Source organism: Orcinus orca, chromosome 16 (genome assembly GCF_937001465.1).
Source record: "Orcinus orca chromosome 16, mOrcOrc1.1, whole genome shotgun sequence".
Lineage (NCBI taxonomy): Eukaryota > Metazoa > Chordata > Mammalia > Artiodactyla > Delphinidae > Orcinus > Orcinus orca.
The window spans coordinates 53040558-53061400 of record NC_064574.1 but is presented as its reverse complement, the minus strand read 5'-3'; the positions used below and the strand labels follow the sequence as shown (position 1 = coordinate 53061400).

The window sequence follows — 20843 nt, the reverse complement described above, 5'->3', positions numbered from 1 at the left end:
CTGCCTGGAACTCTCTCCCCTTGGCGTGGTTGATCTCTCTTAAACTTTGGGTCATAAAGAATGCCCACTCCCCTACGGCCAGTCAGAGTCAGGCCCTTCTGCTCCCTGCTGTGTGTCCTCAGAGAACTTTTCCTTCACGCGTTTGTCTGTGGAATTCTGTCTGCCTCTCACCCAGGCTGTGAGCTTTTGAGGCCAGAGGTGGGGTCTGCTGCACTCACCTTTGGTCACACCTGCCAGCCCAGCTGAGGGCCAGGCGCAGACCAGCTCACCAAGGGAGTGAATGATTGTGGATGAACTAGTGGGTGAGTGAAAGTCCTGTTAGAACTGCTGAAGGGACTTAGGTGTGGCCCCACTGGATCCAGCATCAATGTGGGGGACACCTGAGGTCACATGACCACGTTGTCCCCCTGCCCCCCTCTCCCCCACAGCAGGCAGTGATCAGACCAGGTCAAGAGGGCAGTTCTGAGCCCAGCTCACCCTGCTGGGCTCAAGGTAATTAGAGGCTGTGTTACTCACAGGTGACCAGCCCAAGGCACTCCAGGAAGCTATGGAGCCACCCAGGGACCCACCCAGCTTCCCAGTCCACTCTGTGGCTCCCTTCCAGCAGGGTGGGGAGGGGTGGTGGGCAGCTGGCTGGGCAGGGGAGGGGGTGGGCTGGACCGTTTGTTGCCTGGGTGAGGGATGGAGGCAGCTGCCACAGCTGGGCAACCTCTGACTGCTGGGACCACAGTGAGGAGGACGGGGTTCCATTTGAGGATGAATGTCAGCGTTGAGGTGGGGGTCCAGGCCCATGGGTCCCCAGGGATGTGAGAGCAGGACCAGAAAACCAGGAGCAGGAAACAGAAACAGGTGAAGACACCAGTCTGAGTTCTCCTGGGTGCCCCACGTCCAGGAGACTCTGGGCCTGGAAAACAGCAGTCAGGGCTAGGGGCTGCAAAGGGGCCCTGCAGGGCCTGGGAGGGGAAGGGGAGTGGTAAATCTCTGGAGAACAACAGGCTGTTGGCCGAGACAGGCAACACAGAGCAGCAGGGGCTCTGGGGGCTTCCATCCTCTGCCCCCGCACCAGGGCCCCACCTGGGGGACAGAGAACAGGGAGGCCAGGGAAGCACGGCAGGAAGGAGCCCCTGCTCCTGGCCCCTGGCTCAGGCTTGGGCACTGGGGCTCAGAGATGGTGCCTAGGGGAGTTCTGAGCCTCTAGGACAGCATCAAGGCCCAGGAGCAGGGGTGACTGAGGAGAGGGCCCCTAAGCCTGGGTCCTGGAGCACCCAGGCCAACTGTGCCGGGTGGAGATGGAGGGGGTCCCCAGCTCCAACACCCCTCTCACCTTCCTGGGCCTGGTGTTTAGGCTGTTGGAGGTGAGACCAGGGACAGAATGTATGTCGGGGGGCTTCTTGGAGCTGCTGAGCATGGGAAGAGATCATGGCTGAGGTGCAGAAAGAGGGGGCAGCTCCCCTGTGCCCAGGCCCAGCACAGTCCTGGGGTGAAGCAGTTGGGCAGACGGAGGACCTGGGAAAGAAAGGCTGGGACGTGAGGATGTGCTCAGCATGTCGGGAGCACAGGGAGAGGAGGTAGAGGGTCCCTGGGGACCAGGCTGGATGCAACTGGAGGGGCTGCATCACTCCTGGCCACTGTTGTGCTTGGCCTAAGCCCCTATCTAGAGTCACGATGCTCTCAGCCCTTCCCCTGCCCCTTGGCCACAATGACTGGCTGTATCCCTATGACAGGCCGTCTCTCCCCCAGGTCTCTGATGCCCCTGCTGGATCCAGACTCCAGGCTCCTGGTCCTGGCGGGAAAGGTGAGGAGAAGCTCAAGCCCCCACCCCTGTCAGCTGGTGCCCTCACTCGCCAGACTTGGCCCCAACGTTTGACCTGGCCAGCCACCTGGGAGAGTGGGGAGTGCAGGATGCTATTCACCCCGGAAAGGAGGAGCTAGAACAGTGCTGCCCAGACTCCACCCCTGCCAGGGGCTCCAGGCACATGGGGCTCCAAGTCTCCATTCCATGCAGTCGGGATCACTCCCTAGAATGTCAGCTTCGTGAATCCAAGGCTGAGAATAGAGCAGAGTCAGCACACAGCAGACACTTTGTCCTACTGAACGTATACCCCTGGTGCTCATTCGTGCTCCATGATGATGAACAGGCGAGGCAGAGTCTACCAAGGGCTCAGTTCAGCGCCCAGCGCACATCAGCGCCCTGTAGACGTTGGCTGTGGTTCTGTGACTCCGTCCTTGGGGAGGGACGGGGTGGCTGGAGCTAGAGTCAGCGAGCAGCGCTCGGGTGGGGATCGTTTCAGGGCGAGAGTCAGCTGTACTGCTATGAGGTGGCCCCCGAGCAGCCGGCACTGAGCCCAGGTAAGCCCTGCTCCCCGCCCTGTGCCCCCTCCCCTCCCCGACCCACTCTGACTGTCCTCCACGGTGTCCCTGATAGTGACCCAGTGCCTCCTGGAGAGCGTGCTGCAGGGGGTGGCCCTCGTGCCCCGGCGAGCACTGGCCGTCATGGGCTGCGAGGTGCTTCGCGTCCTGCAGCTGAGCGACACAGCCGTCGTGCCCATCAGCTACCACGTGCCCCGCAAGGTGAGGGGGTCCTGCGTGAGGGACTGGGAGGGCCTGGGGGAGCCTGGGGGACTTGACCTCACTGCCTGTGTGCTTGTGTGCCACCAGGCTGTGGAGTTCCACGAGGACCTGTTCCCGGACACTGCAGGCTGTGTGCCCGCCTCCGACCCCCATGCCTGGTGGGCTGGTAGCAACCAACAGGTAAGGCCAAGGCCTGGCTGACTGCTCCTGGCCTGCACCACGGGCAGCAGCCGCGTCCGTGGCACGTGGTCCACCTGTGCACTAACTCAGCTGCCTGGTGTCCCCTATCCCCACCCCAAGCCCTCCTGCCTCACCTGCCGGCCTCTACCCACAGGTGCAGAGGGTCAGCCTCCACCCAGCCTGCCGACCCCACCCCAGCTTCACTTCCCATCTGGTACCCCCTGCAGAGCCCACCCTGGAAGAGGCCCAGCCTACAGAGACACCTGTGGGTGATGCGGACCCCAGCGTGAGTATCAGCGTAGCCCACCTGGCTTCCCCGTTGCAATGCTGCAGCAGGGGCCCCAGGTCAGGGCAGGAGTGTGTGGCCTGCCCGATGGTCTCAGAAACACAAGAAGCATAAATGAGGAACCTCCGTGTTCTCAAAATTGAGCAAATGCCTAGAAAGTGAGACTTTCATATAAAATCTGGATTTCTAGTTTCTCTTAAAAGATCTTTTTTTTTTTTAATTTATTATTTATTTATTTATTTATTTATTGGCTGCGTTGAGTCTTCCATTGCTGTGCGCAGGCTTTCTCTAGTTGCGGCTAGTGGGGGCTACTCTTCGTTGTGGTACAGGGGCTTCTCATTGCAGTGGCTTCTCTTGCTGCGGAGCACGGGCTCTAGGTTGCATGGGCTTCAGCAGTGTGGCACACGGGTTTCAGTAGTTGTGGTTCGCAGGCTCTAGAGCGCAGGCTCAGTAGTTGTGGTGCACGGGCTTAGTTGCTCCGTGGCATGTGGGATCTTCCCAGACCAGGGGCTCGAACCTGTGTTCCCTGCATTGGCAGGCAGATTCTTAACCACTGTGCCACCAGGGAAGACCCTCTTGAAAGATCTTGACCATTCTGGGCCCACCTTCCCAGGAGCAGCAGCTGCTACCTCCTGTCCCACATGCTAATGCTCAGCTCACCCCATGTTACCTCCTGCCCATCAGCGATTGCGTCCCCACCCCACATCCCACGGTGGGGCTTCCTGCTTACCCCAGTGTCCCAAAGTGATGACCCCGGCATCTCCTCTCTCTTTGGCTGACCACCCGCCTGACGGGGCTGCTGGCTGACTGGAGCTTTTCTCCCAGGAGGGCTTCTCCTCCCCTCCCAGCTGGCTGACCTCACCCTCCACGCCCTCCAGCCTGGGGCCCTCGCTCTCCAGCACCAGTGGCATCAGCACCAGCCCCAGCCAGAGGTCCCTGCAAAGCCTGCTGGGTAAGTGCCTCAGTGCGGGGCTAACCCCCTACCATGGGAGCCCTGTCCACCCCCACCCCAGCCACCCTCCTCTGCACCCCAGTCCTGCCTCCCCCCACAGTCCCGCCTCCCCTCCTGGAGGAGTCACTTCTTCGCGGGATGAAGAGAGTCTCACCTGTAAGAGGGTGGCCTAAACGTTCCGAGATCCCTCGAGTCTCGTTCTGGGCGAGTTGTGTTGGCTGGACTGGCAGAAATCTGGGCACACAACCTGCACGGTCCTTTGCTGAGGGGAGCAGGCAGCCCGGACTCAGGACTGGCCCGGGTCCTCCTGTAGGACAGCGCGGGGCAGGCAGGGCACCCTCACCTCACGTGGCTCCGTGTCCCTGCTGCCCGCCAGGCCCCAGTTCCAAGTTCCGGCACGCTCAGGGCACCGTCCTGCACCGAGACAGCCACATCACCAACCTCAAGGGGCTCAACCTCACCACGCCTGGCGAGAGCGACGGCTTCTGTGCCAACTGGCAGCGTGTGGCCATGCCCCTGCTCAGCAGTGGTGGGCAGGTGGCCGTGCTCGAGGTGAGGGGCCCCACCCTGCCGTGCTGTCCCCATGTCCCTGCAGGACGCTGAGGGCGTCAGGTGCCCACACCAGCTCACATTCTCTAAGCACAAACCAAGTGCCCAGCATCCCATGCGGTGTGTGGGGGGTGCTACTCTTATCCCTATTTTACAGATGAAAGCAGTGAGGCACAGAGAGGCTTAGTGACCTGCCGGGTCACACGCTGTGTAAGTGGTGGAGCTGAGAATTGAACCCAGGCCACCTGAGCCCCAAGCCTGAGCTCCTTCCACCACTCCATGCTGCCTCCCTCACTTTCCGGGGCTTGGCACTTGGGGCTCAGAGCGCAAGGTGGCTGAGGCAGAGAGCTTGGGCCACCTGGTGGTGCATCATCAGCTGCAGAGGGTGTGGGCCCAGGCATGCTGCTTGCCCTGCAGCCCTGGGGACCGGACTCTCCTGCACTTTACTGATGGGCCTTGGGGTGGGGGCACCTCCCACAGCTGCGGAAGCCCGGCCGTCTGCCCGACACAGCACTGCCCACTCTGCAGAATGGGGCAGCCGTGACCGATCTGGCCTGGGACCCCTTTGATCCCCACCACCTCGCTGTGGGTAAGGAGGCTGGGCACTGGGCTTGAGGGAGGGTCCCAGGGTCCTCAATGGGAAGAGAAGGGGGGCCTTGGGTCAGCAGTGATGAGCCTGTGCTCTCTGCAGCTGGGGAGGATGCCAGGATCCGACTGTGGCGGGTGCCCCCAGAGGGCCTTGAGGAGGTGCTCACCATGCCTGAGGCCGTGCTTACAGGTCAGGGGGGCCTGGGTGGGGGCTGGGGGGTGGGCGGTGGCTCCTGAGGGGCTCAGTGTCACCCCATGCCTCGCCTCCAGGCCACAGGGAGAAGATCTATTCTCTGCGCTTCCACCCGCTGGCAGCTGACGTGCTGGCCTCCTCTTCCTATGACCTTACCATTCGGATCTGGGACCTTAAGGCTGGAGCAGAGCGGCTGAGGCTGCAGGGCCACCGGGATCAGGTAGGACAGCATTGGGGGCAGGCGCCCAGCCACAGGGCAAGAGGCTGCTTCTCACATCCCCACCTGCCCCCAGATCTTTGGCCTGGCCTGGAGTCCTGATGGGCGGCAGCTGGCCACTGTCTGCAAGGATGGGCACTTGCGGATCTACGAGCCCCGGGGTAGCCCTGAGCCCCTGCAGGTGAGCAGGAGGGGCTGGGGGCGGCCCTCAGACCTGGCGGGGGTCCCAGCTGGGCCTCATGTACTGTATCCCAACAGGAAGGCCCAGGGCCTGAGGGGGCCCGTGGAGCCCGCATTGTCTGGGTGTGTGATGGTCACTGTCTCCTGGTGTCTGGCTTTGACAGGTGAGAACTCTGGGACCACTATTCCCATCCCCAGACTTCAGCAGCCACCTGTGCCCCCTCCCCCAGATACACATACACGTGTCAGGCATGCAGAAGCTGTCCCCAACTCTCATTTATTGGACAGGTGGATGGATGGATTGATAATGTGGATGGATAGATGGATGGGTGCATGGGTGGATTGATGGGAGGGAAGGAGATGGGGAGGAATGAATCAACTAGGGGCCCAGAGGGATGAAAGCCATCCTTGCTGCAGAGCCCATATCTGGTGGGGATCAGACGAAGCACACAAAACACAGAACCAAGCCTCCTGGAGAGGTCCAAGGGATGGGCATTTGGTGCTCTGAAGGAAGGATCAGGGAGGGCCTCCTAAGAGAAGTATCATCTGAACTGGGTCACAAAGGGGCTGGTAAACACAGACCTGGAGGAGAGGGCATTCACCTCTGGGTGGAGTGGCCCAGAAGGTGACCAGCCTGGCTGGAGCAAAGGGCCTGGAACAGAATGTGGGGAGAAAAGTCCAGACTTAATAGCCACGGTGGCCATGGGACAGGAGTGTGCTGAGGAGGGGCAGAGGGGGCAGAGGTCCGGGAGGAGGCAGGGTGGCAGGTTAGAAAGCTATTGTACTAGGCCAGGCCAGTGGTTCTGAGGCTGGGTTAGGAAGGAGGATGGGCAGAGGCCTCTCCTCCCACCCCGAGGCCCTCAGGCCTCCAGCCCCACAAGATTGGGGGCCTTGCTGGAGTCCTTGCCATGCCCCAGGGCCCTCCAGTTCTGAGGACCTGCTTCTGCCCCCCTGCAGCCGAAGTGAGCGCCAGCTACTCCTGTACTCGGCTGAGGCCCTGGCCAGTGGCCCCTTGGCAGTGCTGGGGCTGGATGTGGCTCCCTCGACCCTGCTGCCCAGCTATGACCCAGATACCCGCCTGGTGCTGCTCACGGGCAAGGTGGGCTGGGGTGCACAGGCGGGGGCTTTGGGCAGGTGAGAGGAGGTGGGGGGAAAGGCAGCTAATGCTGGCCACCTCACTGTTGCCGTCCCCCCAGGGTGACACCCGCGTGTTCCTGTATGAGCTGCTCCCCGAGGCCCCCTTCTTCCTGGAGTGCAACAGCTTCACATCACCTGACCCCCACAAGGTGAGCCCTCGCACACGCACACGCTCCCTGGTCCTCCTTCCGTACGTGGGACCATGGGCTACCCGCCCTCTCGTGGCCATGTGCAGGACTGCAGGGGCCTGTGGGGCCCTTGAGTCACTGGGCCGGGTGGGGTGTGCCCAGCAGCCTCGGGAACTGTTTTTTGTTGTTTTTTTTAAATTTATTTATTTTTGGCTGTGTTGGGTCTTCGTTTCTGTGCGTGGGCTTTCTCTAGTTGCAGTGAGCGGGGACCACTCTTCATTGCGGTACGCGGGCCTCTCACTGTCGCGGTCTCTCTTGTTGCGGAGCACAAGCTCCAGATGCACAGGCTCAGTAGTTGTGGCACACAGGCCTAGTTGCTCCGTGGCATGTGGGATCTTCCCAGACCAGGGCTCGAACCCGTGTCCCCTGCATTGGCAGGCAGATTCTCAACCACTGCGCCACCAGGGAAGTCCAGGAACTGATTTTTAAACTCAACCATTTGTTAAAAATTAAACTACGTAAGTTTAAGTTTTATGAACCCACAAATAAGTTACAGTAAAGACCAAGGCAATAGATACTTAATTTATCACTTCCTAATTATTTTACTTGACTTCACTATTATTTGTACTGTTGAGGTTATTTACATCTGTGGGCCCTGTCTGGCAGAAATATTGTATCATGGGCTGCTACTGCACATCTCTTCCCAAATCTGCATTCACCCAGTCATGTTAGTAGTGTGAAATTGACATGGTGGGAGTTTTCACACCATGGAAATAGGCAAACGCTACAAACGGGGGCATTTTCCCTCCAGAGAGCTAGTTGTTAAATATCACACCACTCTCCAGGGATAGGCCTTGGTCCTGATGGTCCTAAGTGAGGGGGCCCAGGTGCTCAGTGTGAGCTCTGGACTCCAGCCCCAGCTCGACTCCCTTGCCACCCCAGGGCTTCATTCTCCTGCCCAAGACGGAGTGTGACGTGCGGGAGGTGGAGTTTGCCCGATGCCTGCGACTTCGCCAGACCTCCCTGGAGCCTGTCACCTTCCGGCTGCCCCGAGTCAGGGTGAGGTTGGGGGCCCAGCATGCCAACGCCCAGCACCCCCTGTCTAGCTCCTGTCAGAGGCTTTGGGGCCTGACTGGTCTTGTCACCAAACTGCCCCACTCACTGCTCTTTGGGGCACCTGTTCCCCTTACTCTGCTGATGTTCTGAAACTTGCAGAAACCTCAGATTGGGGTCCTGGGTCTTGCCATGCCCCCCTCCCAATGGATGCCTGTGTGCTCTAGGCCTCTGGGCACAGAGTAGGTCAGTACCTCAGGGCAGCCCCTTACTCCCTCCCTGCAGAAAGAATTCTTCCAGGATGACGTGTTCCCAGACACCGCAGTGAGCTGGGAGCCGGTGCTCAGCGCTGAGGCCTGGCTGGGAGGCGCTAACGGGCAGCCCCGGCTTCTTAGCCTGCAGCCCCCTGACATGACCCCAGGTAGGATGAGGGACTGGGCTGGGGGGGCAGGTAGGAAGCAGGGGAGTGGGTGGGGGTTGGAGAAAGGGGCAGAAGGCCCAAGTCCGAACCTCCATCCCTGCTGGCAATCAGAAACCTCTAGTGCTCCCAGGGATGGGGTGGTTGCTCTTCGGACTTGGTCTCTGAGGCCCTGGAGGGCAGGGCCCAGGGTGTGTGTTTCCATCACAAGCCCTCCACCCCCAACACACATGCGCACGTGCACACAGCCTGGTGCCAAGGGCAGGCCTTGTGAACCGAAGCGCCACCTCTGGACTCTCTGCCATGGAATCCCCCAGGGGCTGGTACCAAGTGGTTAGGCCAGGAGGCCCCACCAAAGGGGCTCTCTGCTGCCTGATGCTTGTTGCTCTCCCACCCCAGTGAGCCAGGCCCCCCGTGAAGGCCCAGCCCGGCGGGCCCTATCCTCAGCACTCTACCTGGAAGAGAAGTCGGACCAGCAGAAGAAGGAAGAGGTAGGCATGGAAGAGGGCTGGCCGCTGGGGTCACAGGGCCCTGGCTGCTCCTGGTGACTGCCCTTCAGTTCTCTAGTCCAACCCAGATTGGGCGAGGAGCGGGTGTCACCCACTTGTCAGTTGGACAGGGAAGACCTTCCAAAGCCCTGAAGGTGACTGCTGCCGCCCCCAGGGCACAGGGCTCAGGAAGCCAGGGAAGGGTGGAAAGAGGCCCCACCCTAGCCTGGCCCAACCCAACCAGACCCAAGTGCGCTGGGGACCCTGGTGCATATTAGAGCGTCTGAGGCAATATGTGGAGACAGCTGCCCTGTGACTCTTATGTTCCGTGTTAGAGTCTGTCTGTCTCTGGCTCCCCCGTCTCTGTCAAGGTATCTTTTTCAATGAAAACCATCAGCTTTGTCAGGGCTCTAATGAAAATGATTCTCCCACAACTTTGAACCTTGGGGTTCCAGCCTTGGGATCTGACATTCTTGGGGTCAGAAGCCCTGTTCCCTTCCCACCTCTTCTCCCGTCCCCTCTCCCAGCTGCTGAGTGCCATGGTGGCAAAGCTGGGGAACCGGGTGGACCCGCTCCCACAGGACTCCTTTGAAGGTGTGGACGAGGACGAGTGGGTGAGTGGACGAGTGGGCCCTGCTGCCTGTCCCATCTCTCCCCGACTCACACCTGCCGCATGCACCACTCCCCTCCCCCAGGCCCTCTCAACTCCCTCCCACTTCTTGGTTTATCTCCCCAGGACTAGCCTGCCCACCAGCCACCTCTAGCCTCACCTGCCACTGCTGCCTCCTTGAACCACCTGGTGCCCCTTCACACCTCACGTCTCACCTTCAAACTGGAAGCCACCTCTTGGCCGGGGCACACCTCACCCCAGAAGGCCTGGCTTTCTTTGGGTCTTGGGCATTTCCGTAGCCTCTGGGCCCTGCTGCAACCCCCATGGATTGTCTGCATCTCTGCATTTTCTGGGACCAGCTGCTTCTCCTCAGCTGCCTGCTAGCATGTGGAGCCAGGGGCATGGGGGTGGGGTGGGCGTGAGGGCTCAGTGGCATGTCCCTGGGCAGCCGTTGGGCTCCCTGTCCCCTCTACTCTGACCTGGGCTGGTCCCAGCTTGGGCTGGCTTCGCCCAGCACCTTGTTATCACATGCCGTCCTATCTTGCCTGCTGCTCCAGTTCTGGTCAAGGGCCTAGGGGGCTGGCCCTCCACCAGGCCGTTTGGAGCAGCACCAGCCTCAGGGGCCTGGGACCAGTAGCCCTGCTCCCCAAACTTGAAGCCAGGAGGAATGGGCATCACAGAGCTGATAGCCCAACGAAGGGGGTGTGAGCCCCGCAGGGACTAGCCTGCACGTACCCTGGATGTTTTTAGCAATTAAACTTTTCTAAGCTGGCCACCTCTCGTGTCGCTGTGGTCTCTGGCTGGCTAGAAGGGGAAGGGGACAGGAGTATGGGTGAGGTCGGTTTGGCCCTGGGCTCCCGCTTGTCCCAGGCCTCACTCTGCTCCTGCTGGGAATTCATTCGTTCATCCAACACGCTAGTATCCAGCAGGGCTCTGGATGGCAGCTCCTGTAATGAACGGGAGAGACATGGCTTCTCGAGGCACTTAGTATAGTCTTAGTAGGCCAGGGTGAGCCGGACCATGTGCAAGTTCGCAAATAGACAGTGCAAGGAGGGCTGTGAAGTAGATAAACTACGTGAAAGGGAGCCACGGGGATGCAGGAGGAGACTGTAGTCAGGGTCTGAGAAGCGATGTTTAAGTTGAGAGCTAAGACCTGAAGGCCAGAAAGGCATGGAGAGAGCCCTGGGAAGAACGTTTCAGACAAAAGGAAGGGCAGCCAGGGTGCTGAGAGAATAAAGAATTTGGAGAGTTGGAGGAAAGGAAAGAAGGGTAGTGGTCCAGAACATAGTAAGAGGCAGCCCGACTCTCATTCACTCAACAAACATTTGTTGAGTGCCTTCCATGTGCCAGCCACTCTTCCAGGTGCTGATGCCCAAGAGTGGAGAAAAGAGATCAATGTCCTGCCCTCCAGGAATCCACATTCTAGTGGGAGGGAACAGATAATAAACATAAAGATGAATGAATGGTATAATTTGATAGAATGTGGTAAGAGCTTCGGAAAAAAATAGGAGGGATCAAGAATGGGGCTCCCCTGGTGGCGCAGTGGTTGAGAGTCCGCCTGCCGATGCAGGGGACACGGGTTCATGCCCCGGTCTGGGAAGATCCCACATGCCGTGGAGCGGCTGGGCCCATAAGCCTTGGCTGCTGAGCCTGCGTGTCCGGAGCCTGTGCTCCACAACGGGAGATGCCACAACAGTGAGAGGCCCGCGTACCGCAAAAAAAAAAAAGAATGGAGGTTTATGGGTCTTCCCTGGTGATCCAGTGGTTAAGACTCCAGGCTTCCACTGCAGGGGGCACTGGTTTGACCCCTGGTGGGGAAAATAAGATCCTGCATGTCACATGGCATGGACAAAAAAAAAAAAAAAAAAATGGAGGTTTAAACCAAATACAAGGGGCTTCCCTAGTGGCGCAGTGGTTGAGAGTCCGCCTGCCGATGCAGGGGACACAGGTTCGTGCCCCGGTTCGGGAAGATCCCACATGCCGCGGAGTGGCTGGGCCCGTGAGCCATGGCCGCTGGGCCTGTGCGTTCGGAGCCTGTGCTCCGCAGCGGGAGAGGCCGCAGCAGTGAGAGGCCCGCATACCGCAAAAAAATCAAATCAAATCAAAGAATCCGCCTGCCAATGCAGGGGACATGGATTCGAGCCCTGGTCTGGGAAGATCTCACATGTGTGGAGCAACAAAGCTCATGCGCCACAACTGCTGAGCCTGGGCTCTGGAGCCCATGCTCTGCAACAAGAGAAGCCACCGCAGTGAGAAGCCTGTGCACCGCAACGAAGAATAGCCCCTGCTCACCGCAACTAGAGAAAGCCCGCGCCCAGCAACGAAGACCCAACGCAGCCAAAAACAAAAAAAACAAAAAAAAACGGACACAAAAGGCCGCATGTAGTATGATTCCATTTCTATGAAACATCCAGAAGAGACATCCATAGAAGAGGAGGCAGATTAGTGGTCACGAGGGCCTGGGGAGGGGGAAATGGACAGTGCCTTCTCATGGGTATGGAGTTGCTAAGGCTGGGCTGAAAATGTTCTGGAACTAATAGCGATGGTTACACAATTCTGTGAATATACTAAAAAGCACTGAATTATGCATTTCAAAAGGGCAAATTGTGTGGTGTATGAATTCTCTCTCAATAAAGCCTGTATTAGAAAAGAAAAGGAATGGAGGACAAGTTGCAGCGATGGTAGGGCATCAGGGTGGCCTCACTGAGAAGGTAACATTGGAACAAAGACTTGAAGGAGGAGGGAGACGAGCCCTCCTTTCCAGACAGGGAACCTGGAATGAAACCTACTTCGAAGTTTCCTGTTTTCCTAAATATTTGTGAGAATTTGACGTCTTACTCATTGTTTGTGAGGTGTTGTATGTTTATTGCATGTCTTTTAGTCCGAAATATTTTGGCAAAATGGAGGGAAGAAATAGTACACACACACACACCCCCATTTGACCGGTGTTGTTCTGTTGCTCCTAGCGCCCCACGATAAGCAGGACGGCCAGAGGGTCCTGAAACCGCCCATCAGTAGCCTCCGGTGGCCGCCGGAACGCCGGAGGCTGAGGCAGGCCCCGCCCCGACTCCGCGCACGGGCCATAGGTCTCCACCCACGCCCCGCCCTTTCAGAAGCAACGCGCATGCCCAGCGCGCGCGCTTTTTGCAGCTTCCCTTGACCTTTGACCCGCCGGCCGCCCTTGAGCCGGGGCCGAGGGGCCGGGAAGCCGGAGCCCGTGCGTCCGAAGCACAGTGGCCGCCATGGTGAGGCATGAGGAGGGGAGGGGAAGGGAGGCAGTTTCGGGGCCGGGGCTGGGAGCTCCGGCTGGACTGCGGGCGCCGCGCGCCACCTGCGTTCCCGGCGGGGAGCGGGGACTGGGGTGTCGCAGCCGGGGGTTACTGAGGCGGCCGCTGGCGACCTCGGGGCCAGGGAGAGCCTTCTGGCTGGAAGGCAGGGCGGGTCTGGCATGCCGGGAAATACCGAGCAGATGCGATCGCCGTGTGCGCTAGCCACGTGCCGGCAGCCCAAGGTGGAGGTAAGTCCGGCCCGCGAGCCCTTGCTCGGTCCCCGAGCTAGTTGATGGTGTCGCCCTATTATCGTCCCCATTTGAAAGCTGGTGAAACGGGCTCCGGGACTTTCACGAGGAAGTGGCAGAACTGGGACTTGAACCAGACCCTGCAACACCGAAAACTGAGCGTTTCTGCGGTACCATTGGCACCCAGAGCCAGCCCACAGATCTGGGCCACACTGGCTGCGTCAGGTCACCTGGGGACCTTTAAAAGTACAGGGTCCTGAGCTCTATCCCCGGATAGAGGATTGTTGAGTGATTGAGGCAGTGGGTTTGGGGAGCCACTTATTAACTGATAGTGTTAAGGATAAGGTAGGAGCTTACAAGTGCCAGGCCCTGAGCTGAGGCTTATGTAGATTCTCATTTAATTCTAAAGAAGTCGGTGCTCTCATTGTCCCCATTTTACAGATAAACAATCTGAAACTCAGGGCATCTGACTTTTCCAGGGTCACTCATCCCAGTTTTAAGCCCAGCTGCTCTGTGTCCTGAGAGTACACATAGAACCACATTGTTCCTGCCTTGTAATAGTCACTGCCATTTTCTGAGGACCCCGCCCCCCACCCCGCTGGGTCCTTCACACACATTCCTGCATGTGGCTCTGGAGGAGTTGGTACCTTAAAGGAGAAAGCAGGCGAGTCCGTAAAATAGGACAATATTAATAGGAAAATGACATGAGCTAAGTCTTTTTATATATATATATATATATAAAAATTTGTTTATTTTATTTATTTATTTTTGGCTGCGTTGGGTCTTCATTGCTCGGGGCTTTCTCTAGTTGCAGGGAGCAGGGGCTACTCTTCGCTGTGGTGCGCGGACTTCTCACTGCAGTGGCTTCCCTTGTTGCAGAGCACAGGCTGTAGGTACGCGGGCTTCAGTAGTTGTAGCACACAGTCTCAGTAGTTGTGGCTCGCGGACTCTAGAGCGCAGGCTCAGCAGTTGTGGTGCACGGGCTTAGCTGCTCTGCGGCATGTGGGATATGTGGGATTTTCCCGGACCAGGGCTTGAACGCGTGTCCCCTGCATTGGCAGGTGGATTCTTAACCACTGTGCCACTAGGGAAGCCTGACATGAGCTAAGTCTTGAAGGATGTTGGGATTAGACAGTAGTGGAGTAGGAGAGAGGATGTTCATTGGGTTAATGGGTATGGAGTTTTGGGGGGATGGATAATGATAAATGTTATACAGCTCTATGAATATCCTAAAAAGTGCTGAATTGTGCACTTGAAAAGAGTGACCTGTGTGGTGTATGAATTCAGAATAAAGAAGGAGGGGAGCCGATCCTGGAGTAGATGGTGTGGCTGCAGTACGTGACGTGGAGAGCAATGAGGGGAGAGAAAACTAGAGAAGTCATTTGTAGCCAGAGCTGGGGATGCCAAGCTGGGGGTAGACTGAATTGGCTGGCAGTGGCAGCAGAGGTAGGGTATTGTGTGCGTGTTTTGGGAGGATGGCCAGAACCCTCCTTCAGCAGAGGGAGTGGGAGGCATTTGGAAGCCCTGTCAAGTGTCACGTTCATTCAGATATGTATCGGGCACCTGCTGTGCTAGCCACAGCCCAGGCCCTGGACATATCATGGCAGATGTGATAGTTGTGGTCCTGACCTCCCTCTTGCCTAGTTGTGATACCAGCAGCTGTTTGCAGGGGCCCTGGGTGAAGAGAGCCCCCTTTCTATCTCCATGTGTCCTTGAGAAGAGGGTGAGTCAGTGGCTGTCTCTACCCACCAGCCCAAGGAACTGTGCCTTGAAGGGAACTTTGCACATCCATCTGTCCAAAGCCAGGTTGCCTTCTTGATGCACTTCACACAGGACAAACCACATTCCTTAGGGCTTCCCAACCCCCCACACTGCCTGTGGTCCTTTGCCCCAGCTGCAGGGCTTTGGTCCCGCATTGTGCCACGTTGCTCTCCAGGCAGGAAAGCATGTGTGCCATCTTCAGTGTCCCAGGCATGGAGTCTCATGGCTCTGACCTCTGCTCCTTGACCAACAGCTTGGCCTGAGTTGGATGCTGTGTTGGCCAGTTGCTCTTGCCCAGGGTCTTCAGGCCCGAGCATCAGTCAGTGGATTATGGGGTGTTTTAGGGCTTTCTGGGAGAGGCCTCAGCCAGTAACTGTCTTCATCCCCTGTGGTAGCTTGCAGCTGGCACAGCTGTGCTCCCCATGAATCCTCAGCTCTGAGCACAGCTGACCCACCTGGCACTTGGTAGGTGTCTGGGTATTGAGTAGGTAGCTGAGAAGCTTGGCTGCACCTCTGATCTCTAGATCATTCAGCACCAAGCAGGATCTGGTCTGGAAGCAGAGGCAGCTGTTGAGCTGCTCAGGTGTCCACTTTTTACACGCCTTGCCTTCTGAGGGCCTTAGCCCTCCTATAAGGGGGGTATTATTCTCCCCATTTTGCAGATAAGAAAACTGAGGTTCAGAGAGGTTGAGTGATTGCCAGGGCCACACAGCTGGCAAGAAGCAAAGCGGGGACCCATGTTATGTCAGCCTGACTAAAGCAGCCTTCTCACTTCTCTTCCACGCTGCTTCCAGCTCCCTGGGAATGTAACCCAACATTTTGCAGCTTTTTCCCCTGAGGAATCAGAGGATCTGTCAAATGAGCTGCTGTGTTGGGCGGAGCTTTGTTACTCTCCAGTGCCTGGCCAGTGTCAGGTTTTGGGAAACAAAGAGTAGTAATAAATGAAAATCAACATTTATTGAACACCTACTATATTATCAGGGTCTGAGCCAGGCACTTTATAAGGATTACCTCATTTAATCCCCGTGACAGCCCTATTGTTGACCACAATAGGAGAGGAAGCTGAGGCTCAGGGAGACTGGGGAACTTATCCAGGGCACCCAGCTGTCATTTGCACACAGGTGATTCCAGAGCTTGTCTGTGTAACCTCCACATCACTGCCTCCCCCAGGAGATGCCTCCCGCAGGAACCTTGGTAGCTGCAGTGGGTGGACCAGGCAGTTCCCTTGGATGGCTGGGGTAGCCTCTGAAACTTTGCAGGAAGCCCAGCCTGCCCTGCAGCTATGGAGCTCTGGCAGCAGGAGCCATGGGCAGGGGGTGGTGGGGGAGCTGCCCAGTTAGAGCCTCAGCTCTTAACGTTCATTATTTAGCAACAGTCACTACCTGGGCAGAGAAGTAAACACCTGACTACGAGGCAGTGCAGGCAGTGCAGGCAGTGGGATGGGGCTGCTGTCAGGTGTGGCAGCAGAAGGAGGTGTGGTCGGAGGCCTGGTGGGAATTCCTGGCCAAGGGAACACTCGGAATCACCTGCTGGTCAGCCTCTGAGTCCCTCAGACAGGACCAGCTGTCCATCTCAGAGCCTCCTGCCCGACTTGGGAGAGGCTTTAGGCAAGCGGGGGTTGCGGGAGAAGCCAGGTGAGACTTTCCCGTCTGAAGCAGATCCTCGTTAGTCTATTCACCTCAGTGCAGCGCCTCTCTCTGATCACTGGAGAGTCTTCATGGTGTGAAATACGGGGCTTATGAAATTTCCACCCACTTGTGAAATCCAAACCCACTTCCAATTTATCAATCCCCGCTAATGGCCTGGAACCGCATCCCACCCCACCCATTAGGAGGCCAGCAAGGCCAGTTCTGGAGTCGGGGTTCCACTGGAATCTAACAAGCCCCTCTTCGGCCTCTGGGTTGGGTCCTGATCCTTGTCATGTTGTTCAGTCGCCCTCCCTGCAGACCGTGGGATTCTGTGTGAGGTGGGCAGCCTGGGGATAGCTGATAGCACTGGCTGTGGGTTTTCTGCCCATCTTCCCCCAGGTATTAGTTGTGTGTCCTCATGTTGGTCACTATACCCCTCTGTGTTTCAGTGTCTTGAGTTGTTGGGATTAGATGTCACAATAGATAGAATGTGTTTGTCACAGTGCTCAGCACCCTGGCTAAGTCCATTCTTGGTTGTTGGAAACCACTTGGATGTGCCATGTGAGCAGTGGTGACCTGCTGCGAGCATTCTCCGGGTGTCCTCCACGCACCCACGTTTGTACCAGCTCTCACACACACGTGCTGTCTGTTTGTAATCCTTGGTCACAGTAAGATCTGTATGCTTCCCATCTCACCCGCCTGCCTCATCTTACCTCCTACTATTTTACAAGACCTCTGGGCTCTTGGCTGCTCCCAGGCATCCCCTACACTTTCTCCCAGTTGGACTCACCCTGGTCCCCCTGCCTAGAAAGCCCCCATCTTCCCATCGAGATTCTACCTGCCAGGAGAAGTGCCGTTGCCTCCCAGAGTCTCCCTGTCCTTCCTGAGGTGTCCCTCCGGTGCCTTTCCACGCCTCTGGTCATGCTTGATGAGATGCCCCACTTGTCTCCATGGTGCATTGGCCCACGCGGTCTTGGGGTAGAAGACGCTCGCGCTGCGCTGCAGTGGAGGGTTTCCCACAGGGCCGGGTCCTGGGTATCTTTGTGGTCCCAGTGCTAACTATCAAGCAGGGTTTGAGTGAAGGAGTGAGCCAGTGGAGGAACAGGTGTTGGCCTGCTCTCCCTCACCACTTGGTCCCTGCTGTGGGCTTTGCTCCTTGAAAGTGGAGGGTATTTTGGTCTTTTGTTGTGTTGATTGGAACTGACTTGAATAGTGTGGGGAGAATTAGAATGGCACTGCGTTTCCCCACCAGTAACGGTTGGACCAGCCAAGTACAAGAAGCTGCCGGTCGTGGCAGAGTGAATGGTGGGTCTGGGACCGGCCCTGAGTTCTGGTTCCCAGGCCACTTTGCCTTGGATCCTGTCCGCCTCTTCCAAAGGACGAGGGAGAGTCCTGTCTGCCTCTGGGGATTCTCTTGGGTTCCCCCCCCCCGCCCCGCTCCCCAGGCCTGCTGTCCCATGGGCACCCGAAGCCACCCAAAGCAGAAGCTTTTTATCAGGGTGCTTTGGAGGAAGTGGTCTATGGCTGCTGCTCTGAGCTTCCTTACCTCAGCAATCCAGAAGTCTTGTCGCACAGCCACCACTTCCAGGGTCCATCACTGGGGGCTCTGAGAATGTAGCCTGCTAATAGGTGCCTGCTTTGCTCACAGGCCAAGTACCTGGCCCAGATCATTGTGATGGGCGTGCAGGTGGTGGGCAGGGCCTTTGCCCGGGCCCTGCAGCAGGAGTTTGCAGGTAAGCTTGGGCCTCTGTCTCCTTGGGCTGGGAGATCCTGCCTGGCTCAGATTTTCCTGGTAGCTCTGGGCCCCTCCCTCGCACTGGGCCAATTGTGAATGCAAGGGCCCTCTGTGGGGTGGGGTTCTGGCAGCTCAGGTCGCCTGGGGCACTTCCCATTGGGGGGGCAGACTACTAGATCTTGGGACAATCCTATAAAAGGGAGACCTGATGGGCGTGAGCATCCGGCCAGAAATGGGCACACTGGCCCTCCTGGCCACCTGTTTTTGTAAATAAAGTTTTATTGGAACAGCCATACCTCTGGCTGTTTTCGAGGCAGAGTCCAGTAATTGCAACACAGACTAATTGGCCTGCAGAACCTAAAATACTTATTCTCTGACCCTTTAAGAAAAAGTATACTGGCTCCTGAATCTAGAGGCGTTGAAAGGGAAGAAGTCACCCAAGGCAGCCTGCTTTGGTGGCCTAGGTAACCGTAGGGCAGAGCCATGCTGCCTCCCCCTGCTTGCAGCTTCACTCTGTTCCCCATAGTAACCTAAACTCCCCAACTTGCGATGCATCCAGGAGGTAGAGGCCAGGGGAGAAAAGAGGGACAGGGTCATCTCATGGTCTAGGTTGGGGACCTGATGCCAGGTTTGACCAGCCCCTGCCCCTGTCCTCACTTTACTACCCCCCACCCCCAAAAAATCCACTCCTGGAGAAGAGATGCCCTCTGGCCCGGCTTGTCTCCTCCCCCACGCCACCTGGCAGCGGTGAGCTGCCCACGTGGAAGGCCCGGGGGAGCTCTGGGCTGCTGAGTGCCAAGTGTTCACCCGTGTGTCCCCACAGCCAGCCGGGCAGCAGCTGACGCCCGGGGGCGCGCGGGACACCAGTCTGCGGCCGCCTCCAACCTCTCCGGCCTCAGCCTCCAGGAGGCACAGCAGATTCTCAACGTCTCTAAGCTGAGCCCTGAGGAGATCCAGAAGGTGAGGCCACCAGGCCAGCTCTGAGACAAGCAGACCAGAAGTGGGGATGGGGCGGCAGGCCACCAGCGTTGGGAGGGGGAAGGGGGGCAGCAGAAACGGGCAGGAGCGGGGGCTCTGGCTGCAGCCAGCTGGGATTCGAAGAAGCCACTGTCACTTGGCAGTGTTTAGGCCACAGGCAGCAGTGGCAGAGGCGTGGGCCTCCCTCAGTGGGCACCTGTCCGCTTTTCCGCCCCTCAACGGCTCTGGGTGCTGTAGCATGGCGGAGGGGGCGAGCCCTTTCGCTTTCCTTTTTGTCATCTCCTAGCTTCCCCCGCCTCTGTAACCCAGGGACCCTCACCGTCTCCCCTCCTCTGCAGAACTACGAACACCTATTCAAGGTGAACGATAAATCCGTGGGTGGCTCCTTCTACCTGCAGTCAAAGGTGAGTGCTGGGACGGGGGCAGGCCGCGGGGCCGCTTCTCACTGGGCCTCCCTCATTTCCAGGCAGTTCAGAGCTTGTCAGGAGAAAGGTCCCTGGGGCGCAGGGAGCCCCCTGAACTGCCAGTCCCTCAGGGCTGCCAGCTCCATGTGGCCCAGCCAGTGGGGCTGTGTTGGCCTGGGCCCTGTGTCACCCTGGACAGTGGAGCCCCCAGCAGCCGAGGCTTTGAAGGGCCAGGACTGCTAGCTGGTGGAGTGCTGGAACCAGCTCTCAGCTCCCAGACTCATTCAGTGCGTCCCCGGGCCCCTCTGTTTATATTCCGCTCAGGCTGTTACCTCTGACCTGCCTACTGCTCTCCAGGGAGCTGGAGCTGGACCCGGGGAGGGAAGGGGCCATCCTGCCTAACTGTTTGTGACTCCCTCCCCAGGTGGTGCGAGCGAAGGAGCGCCTTGAGGAGGAACTCAGAATCCAGGCCCAGGAGGACAGAGAGCGAGAGCAGCCGCCCAAAACGTGACCGCTCGGTGCCTCACACCCCACCCGCCCACCTCTAATTTATAGCTCGGTAATAAATGTCTTTTCTGCATTTCTTGAGTGCGCACGGCCAGATTCCAGAAGGCAGGCTGCTCTTCCCACCAGCTGTGGGGCTGTACGTGCAGGGGAGGGGAAGCAGTGGCATCTGCCTGCCCATTATTGGGCCTTTGACACCTAGTGGGGCCAGTGTGGGCAAGGTTGGCTAGAAGCCAGCCAGCCTGGCCCTGCTTGTCTAAGGAAGCTGGTCGCGTTCTGTCAAGTACCGGACACAGCCTCTCCTGCTGTCGCAGTCCCAATGCCAGGCCCTCCCTCGGCATCACCGTCCTCAGGTCTGCCCCGCCCACCCCGTGGGTGGATGGAGCTCGGGCCCCTGGGCTCTGTCACAGGCCGCCTTTCCCTGACCTGGGTTGGGCTCTAACACCTCAGTAATCTGGGGGGAAAGCTCCAGGGTGCGGCCGGAAAAGAGGAGCTTTTGCCAGCCTCTCATTGCACCGAGGCCAGGGAGCCAGGCTTCCCCATAGCTAAGGCACTTAACAAAGTCATGGCAGGCAGTGGCAGATGAGTACCTGAACCTGCTATGTGTTGTCCAGAACCTTCCACCTCAGCACCTCCCCCTGCCGCCCTTCCCTTCCGGCTCCCAGCAGCAGATAGAGAGCTTATGGCCCCCACAGGGTTGGGAGAAAACCCCAGAACAGGGTCTCGGCACTGCAGTCTGGGTGGGGGACCCCAGAGCCAGGCACAG

General features: G+C 58.2%; 2 protein-coding genes across 4 annotated transcripts in view; both read left to right on the top strand.

Annotated features, from left to right (window-relative positions):
• The window catches only part of CORO7 (coronin 7), a 57934-nt gene extending 47611 nt beyond the window's left edge, over window positions 1-10323 (top strand). For both annotated transcript variants that reach the window (XM_012533250.3, XM_049699535.1), the window contains 19 exons: window positions 1741-1795; window positions 2292-2349; window positions 2426-2571; window positions 2659-2751; window positions 2906-3037; window positions 3863-3989; window positions 4366-4541; window positions 5019-5127; window positions 5230-5316; window positions 5397-5539; window positions 5613-5717; window positions 5795-5880; window positions 6674-6815; window positions 6913-7002; window positions 7924-8040; window positions 8320-8455; window positions 8852-8943; window positions 9468-9554; window positions 9677-10323. In XM_012533250.3, the coding sequence (XP_012388704.1) occupies window positions 1741-1795; window positions 2292-2349; window positions 2426-2571; window positions 2659-2751; window positions 2906-3037; window positions 3863-3989; window positions 4366-4541; window positions 5019-5127; window positions 5230-5316; window positions 5397-5539; window positions 5613-5717; window positions 5795-5880; window positions 6674-6815; window positions 6913-7002; window positions 7924-8040; window positions 8320-8455; window positions 8852-8943; window positions 9468-9554; window positions 9677-9682 (1987 nt within the window). In that variant the 3' untranslated portion in view covers window positions 9683-10323. The remainder of the gene's footprint in view (window positions 1-1740; window positions 1796-2291; window positions 2350-2425; window positions 2572-2658; window positions 2752-2905; window positions 3038-3862; window positions 3990-4365; window positions 4542-5018; window positions 5128-5229; window positions 5317-5396; window positions 5540-5612; window positions 5718-5794; window positions 5881-6673; window positions 6816-6912; window positions 7003-7923; window positions 8041-8319; window positions 8456-8851; window positions 8944-9467; window positions 9555-9676) is intronic.
• Window positions 10324-12642: 2319 nt separating this feature from the next.
• On the top strand, window positions 12643-20153 carry PAM16 (presequence translocase associated motor 16). 2 transcript variants are annotated; one of them, XM_012533252.3, is made up of 5 exons: window positions 12643-12795; window positions 18105-18189; window positions 19015-19151; window positions 19508-19573; window positions 19998-20153. In XM_012533252.3, the coding sequence occupies exons 1-5, from the start codon at window positions 12793-12795 to the stop codon at window positions 20082-20084; spliced, it is 378 nt and encodes a 125-aa protein (XP_012388706.1). In that variant the 5' UTR covers window positions 12643-12792; the 3' UTR covers window positions 20085-20153. The 2 variants fall into 2 exon arrangements, with proteins under 2 accessions (XP_012388706.1, XP_033284815.1); XM_033428924.2 differs by lacking the exon at window positions 12643-12795 and adding an exon at window positions 12827-13067.
• Window positions 20154-20843: the final 690 nt, after the last annotated feature.

Excerpts from the sequence above, each read along its gene's own strand:
- PAM16 (XM_033428924.2), top strand. The coding sequence starts at position 12,999 with ATGCCGGGAAATACCGAGCAGATGCGATCGCCGTGTGCGCTAGCCACG. Across the intron at positions 13,068-18,104 it reads GCCGGCAGCCCAAGGTGGAG|GCCAAGTACCTGGCCCAGAT; the intron begins GTAAGTCCGGCC and ends CTTTGCTCACAG. Across the intron at positions 18,190-19,014 it reads CCTGCAGCAGGAGTTTGCAG|CCAGCCGGGCAGCAGCTGAC; the intron begins GTAAGCTTGGGC and ends GTGTCCCCACAG.